Raw genomic sequence first — 6349 nt, forward strand, 5'->3', positions numbered from 1 at the left:
AGATTTTTTGCTGCATTTTATGATTCTGGGTTATAACCCAAACAGCAAAAAATTCATGATACAAGAAGAAACTGGCAGTAAAGGCCTTATTTCACTTAGACTGGACGACGTGTTTTCAATATTTGGGTTTAAGAATGAAGGTGAGGGTGTTTTTGGCATTCTTGCGACGGAAGGAAAAGAGTTAATAAAGAAAATTCCTATTCAGTACGTTCACAAAAAAAATGGTCAGATAATGATAGATGACTTGATCCAAAAAATTGTGAGGAATAAATCCGCCGACGATGAGTTTCTTCGGATGGCTGTTCTTGTTTTTCTGGGACTATTATTGCACCGATGTCGGCTGTCTCCATACCAAAGGAGTACTACGCGTTGGTGCATGACGTGAAGCGGATAAGCTCGTTGAACTTTAACATGTTCACTTTGCGAACTTGTTTGACGGAGATTGGTAAACTCAAGCAGGACGGCCGTGTGAGGCAATGGCCATGTGGCAACCTAGCCCTACTCCAGGTATGGTATTAATTAATGCTATTTAATATTTCTTGATGTTATGCTTTCGTAGATTATTTTGTCATTTGTTTTGTAGTACTTATATTGGGAGAAGGTGCAGCCAACCACCGGCCCGAAAAATGACCCGTTGTCGTTGCAAATTCCCCTAATGAAAAACTGGACTGAATCTAAAGCGGAGAAACGAGACAAGTACGACCGGGACAATGGTCGTGGTTCTGGATTGGTAATATTGTAATATTTATTTAACAATACGTTGATTATCCATCGTAAATGTTATGTACTTATGTTTTCATTGCATACTCACTTTGCAGATAGATGACTTCATTACAAAAGAGTATAGAATGAAAAAACTTGCACATGAACATGCTGAAAGCAGTAAGAAACCTACTAGCCGAAAGTCATCCGTTACGGGAAAGAGAAAAGTGGATTGCGTGTCCGAGGTCCCTGTTAACCTAAAGCCTTTTATGGACCGGGTAATGAATGATATGAAGGAAATTCGGAAGGAATTGTTTCGTATGCCGGAGTTATGCGCACAGGTAAACATTTAGCAATTATGGTATGCACTCTATTAAATTCGTTAAATTGACAAAAAGATATAACATGTTACTGTGCTTACTTTTGCAGAGATTGTTAGAGAAAATGAATAAAACAGGTGTGCGGTACAAACCAGGTACAATGGCAGAGGAGGAAGAAAATCTGTATGGATAGAATAGTGAGTCCAGGCATGAAAACAAGTATCCTAATAAAGAATTTCAGTATGATGACATACACACACCTAATGGCCGAAATGGCAGTGGGCATTATGATTTGGATTCTGAAGGAGGGGATTCGTTCAAACTCAGTACTGGTCACTTGAGTAGCTATAAAGGTGAGAAGGATGATCCTATAGATGTCCCAGAGCAGTCGAAAAAAAAGAAGCATCATCTCTAAACACAGAAGAAATAGAAGCAACAAGATGGGGAGTGGAACAAAATGAGCAAGAAGTGTCGCAGGGCATGTCCGATGGTAATAGCGAGATAGAAGAGAAGAAGGAGGTGATTTCAGGGAAGCGAAAGCGGAGTAAGTCAAAGTACCAGAAATCTCCTTATGTTAAAAAGACACCAAAAAAAGTGCGAAACGTTCCGCGAAAGCGAATAAGTTAAAGACGGTATGAATATTTATTTCATAATTATATATTAAAAATTTATACTATAACTTTATTTACTTGTGTTGTAGAACTGTTTAATGAAACAAGTCCTCAGTTAGATCATTCTATGGATGATATGGTGCGTGCGTTTGTGCAGTACGTCAAAGCGTACGAGCACTCACCAAAACATAAGAACCATGAAATATTCAACAACGTACAGATGAAGAATATCTGCGGCAAGAGCTTGCCAGATACTTAACCATGCATGGTTATCCGATGATGTATGTACTTTTATTGTCATGCTTATTTCATGTGCTAAGTATATTGCATCCATGTTAAATTTACTCATCCATTTCAGGTAATTGACGCTTATGCGACGTACATATCGGATTCAACTATTGCCAAGGACAGGTATCTTGTACCCACACATAGGTCTTATTGGTTATTGAACACTCGCCCAAAGATAGTAAAACGAGGGAAGTCGGTGGACGATCCGGAAGGTTTAGCACATACAAATGAACCTCTCAACAGATGCATGGCAGAATATTTTGCAAAATCTAAGGTACCGTTTGTATTGCAGAATTGTTTTTACATTACTGTCATATGTGAAAGGCGAGCTTAGTAACAATATTTAAATTGTGAAATAGGCTTATTTTGCTTTAAATAAGGATAAAAACCACTGGATTACATCTGTTATGCACACTCGAAAGAAAGAGTTCCAAATTATTGATTCTTTGAGGGGGGGAAGAAAATATCTCTGAAGCTACCAGGAAATTCGTTGAAAATTTTGTAAGTTTCGTATTCATGTGTGTACAATTAACCATATAAATAGTTTACCGTATGTAGTCAACGTGTTTGTATTTTTTTATTTTCAGAGAGAGCAACTTGCAGGAGATATCCAAGATGCAAATGATAGTGCAATTATGTCGTTCCCGGATGTGTCCGCATGGCCTATAGTCCGGTACGACATGCCTCAACAAGAAGATGGGTGAGTTACATGTTGCACATGCTTTCGAAATACATTAATTAATTCAGTGCTATCTTACTTAACGTGCTTTGAAAATTGCACTTCTGATTTTCGAACACAGAAACTCATGTGGGCTGTTCCTCCTTTGCTGTTTTTAATACTGGGACGGAGAAAATTTTATAAGTGCTATTTCTCAGGTGGGTACATTTTTTGTATGAAAAAATATTACATCGTACTATAAGTGATGAAATTAAAATCATTTTTATTGTTTTTCAGGAATCTATTGATAGTTCGAGAGAAAGAATGATAGCTGGAATTATTTTGTTCCCAGAAAATAAGCTTAAAGAAGTGAAGAACAAAGTAATTCGACTTGGAAAGCGGAAACAAAAATGAAAATCTCATACGAGAATTCTACGTGGATTTCGAAACATTATGTGTGGATGATTGAGGATTGTGTGTGGATGCTTTATTTTTTTATGTGAGTTCCAAACATTTTTCACATGTCCAGATTATGTAGCCGGACAAATTTGTTTAACGTACATTTTAATCATTTGATATTTTGAAATTTATTTTATATCTTATGTGCGCGAATGTATAAGGTTGGGGCTTTAAAATACCCAGTTGATATATAATGATCACGTATCAGAGGCGATCGTCGCCCGCGCCACAGGAGGCGAGCGTCGCCCGCGCCGCGCCTCACGTGCTCGCCTCGAGCGGCTCAGACAGCGGCACGTGTTCGGCGCGAGATGGCCCACGTGGGGGCGCATCATCTGGCCAGCCGGCCCGCGCCGCGCGTTGCTCCAGGGTTGGCCTGTGCCACCACCGAGGTTGATTCCCCCTCGGCCCACCTGCGCCCTTCTGCGCCCGAGGGCGGTGCAGCCTCGGGATCGCCATCTGCGGCGGCACCTGAAGCATCCTCGTACGTAGCGCCCCTTGGCGCCCGAGGGCTGTCAACGTTTTTTTAAAGCAACCGACGGCTGTACAACGCCTCCGATCGCCGAACATCCATGTTTTATACACAAAATCATATATTTCTATAAAAATAATGTATACATCACATATTGTATTAAAAACAATGCCTATAGTGCCAAGAAATATATATTATAAAGTAAAAAGTGTATGTCGCATATCATATTAAGAACACCGAGTATAGTGACAAGAGATATGACATAAGTAAACAGCGATTACAAGTCTCCCGTATCGATGTACCGAAACAAATATATAAGTAGTATTCTTTAATACAACCAAATAAATCGTCAGCTCTATTCAGAATTTGTTCCACTTATTCAAACAATCTGTGCTATGATCATCATGCCATGTTCCTGCATAGAAAGATCGTAATATATGTCAAAATTTTGTAAACAATAAACTAAACAAGAAAAGAACGTTAAAAAACGTGTGCACATACTTAGGATTCTGAGGACAATTGTTCTTGAAATGACCTTTTATTCTGCATAAATCGCATAGGCGTACAGGAGGTTTCTCATTGAAATCTTTAGGTCTACCATTTTTAGTCACGCCGGTTCCTTACCACGGCCTTTGTTATTCTGCCCTTTGGTGCTCCTTTCGTATTGACTTTCTCTGGATCACCAACAAAAACATGATCTTGATCCGGCACAAAAGCATCGTCATGTGCAACCTTATGCTGTCTCACATAATCTTCCTCCTCAACATCCTTGTTTGCTATCACATCCTCCAGAGCAGCCTTCAGTTTGTCAAATAGGAATGGTCTATGACATGCCGCATGATTTGCTTCCGCAGACAAAATAGTCAACTCACTGTACTTAGTTCTCTCCTCAATACCTGCCCATCCCCATGCGAAGAGATCACTAGTGCGTTTCACGGGCAGTCCACCTCTAGCATTCTTGGTGAATCTTCGCAGCACTAAGCACTTAGGTAAGTCCTTCACGTTCAACCTTGCCAAAACATAAAGAACATGCTTGCATGGGAGACCTTTACGTTTCATACTATCACAACTACACTTTATTGTTTCTTCTGAGTTAGTAGGTGCGTAGTCCACTTCGAATCTCAGTTGCCTGTTATTTTTCCATGCCACTACGAATCTCTGACTGACAGCTCCACTGAGTCTATCTATGATCTCAAGATCTGTTGCCTTCTTCATTTCTTTCCGCAAGAGGTAAAAGTTCACCGCAGTGAAGTCACGGGCAGCGGCTTTCTCAATGCATTTGAACTCCTCGAGTACTGGTACAGGAAGTGTCTGTGTGGACATGCAGTCGTCGTATGACTCGTTCTCACGGAGCCGAACAATGCAGTTCTCATAATGCACAACCATATCAACAATTGTTATGCCAGAGTCAAGATGCATATGAAGGCAAGAGTTCAGACTCTCGCTCCTCTGGTTACTCCACATACCAAGGAAGAACCCACCGGTGAGATATGATGCAGCCCAAAGCCTTTTCTTCCTGTACATCCTACGCAACCATGTTTCAGTTTTCTCCGACTCCCATTTAGCTTTAAAAGCTGCCCATGTTGCCTCAAACTCATCATGTGTAGTAGCATATATAGTAAATAAGAGACCTGAACTCCTTAAGGGACTTGTGGTGGAGGTGTTTCTGCATGTTTTTCTCTATATGCCACGAACAAAGTTGATGCCACACGTCAGTAAGGACCTTCCTGATGGCCCTCATCATGGTTGCGTCTCCGTCAGTAATTACAGACCTCGGCTCTTTCTGACAATGATCTCTCAAGAAGGTCTGCAACACCCAAACATATGTATCCTCCGTCTCATCTGACACAACAGCACAACCGAACACAGTGGTGCAACGATGATTGTTTAGACCAACAAAAGGTATGAATGGCATTCCATACCTATTCATCTTGTAAGTGTTGTCGAAGACGATTACATCACCAAAGTCAAGGTAATCCCGACGTGACTGGGAATCACACCAGAACATGTTCTTCAGCTTGCCTTCTGCGTCAACTGTGTGCTGAAAGAAAAAGTCTGGATCCCTTGCCTTTCTCGTCATCATGATACCAATCGCAGTGTCCACATCACCCTTTGCTAGCAACTTCATTTTCTCCCTATAACACATGTTATAAAGCTTCCTCCTCCCGAAACCAGCCCGTACATATGATCCATACCTACTAACGAAGTTATCATAAATCCAATGTTTTCTGAGCCCAGCTCCTGCCATTGCTAAGATCTCGAGCTTCTGTATTCCTTTATTTGATTATGAGACCGAAGATATATAACTTCATCCGGTCTAGCAAGAGTGTGACTATGATCATCGCTGAAACTGCTGACATACCGAATGGAGCGCTCTCTATCAAGCTTCATAGTCAGATGGGCCACGCAATAGCACCGAGTCTCCGCTCTCAGCCTGCGCTTCTTCCCTTCCATGGTACAAAACTTGGCCTGTCGTTTCCAGCCCTTGAACAGAGAAACCTCCTCAAGCGCCTACGTGCGTTACCCTTTGCATATTTCAAGTTGTCCCTCCTAATGCTGAAGCCACGCTTTTTCGCATAGTCGTTATAGAAATCATATGCCTCCTCGTCTGTCCTGAACGTCGTGGACATCACCGTCCAATGCCTGTCCAGTGATTCTTGCTGGTATTCATCGTACCCAGTGTCAAAATTGTACTCATCACCATCGGCATTATCATCGTTTTCGCACGCGCCATCAACCTCTCCCTGAAAAAAAATACAAACAAACTTATATGTCAGTAAGTAGTTGTATAAGGACTATCATATGTATTCACTTTGCACTACTTACTTTGCTCGAGCTGTCA

The 6349-nt window shown here is 41.2% G+C and overlaps 1 protein-coding gene across 1 annotated transcript; it reads left to right on the top strand.

Annotated features, from left to right (window-relative positions):
* Positions 1-333: 333 nt before the first annotated feature.
* Positions 334-2625, top strand: LOC141025734 (uncharacterized). Its single transcript, XM_073501653.1, has 9 exons — positions 334-507; positions 584-730; positions 819-1043; positions 1132-1205; positions 1302-1375; positions 1723-1847; positions 1992-2044; positions 2165-2195; positions 2509-2625. The coding sequence occupies exons 1-9, from the start codon at positions 334-336 to the stop codon at positions 2623-2625; spliced, it is 1020 nt and encodes a 339-aa protein (XP_073357754.1).
* Positions 2626-6349: the final 3724 nt, after the last annotated feature.

Source organism: Aegilops tauschii, chromosome 6 (genome assembly GCF_002575655.3).
Source record: "Aegilops tauschii subsp. strangulata cultivar AL8/78 chromosome 6, Aet v6.0, whole genome shotgun sequence".
Classification (NCBI taxonomy): Eukaryota; Viridiplantae; Streptophyta; class Magnoliopsida; order Poales; family Poaceae; genus Aegilops; species Aegilops tauschii.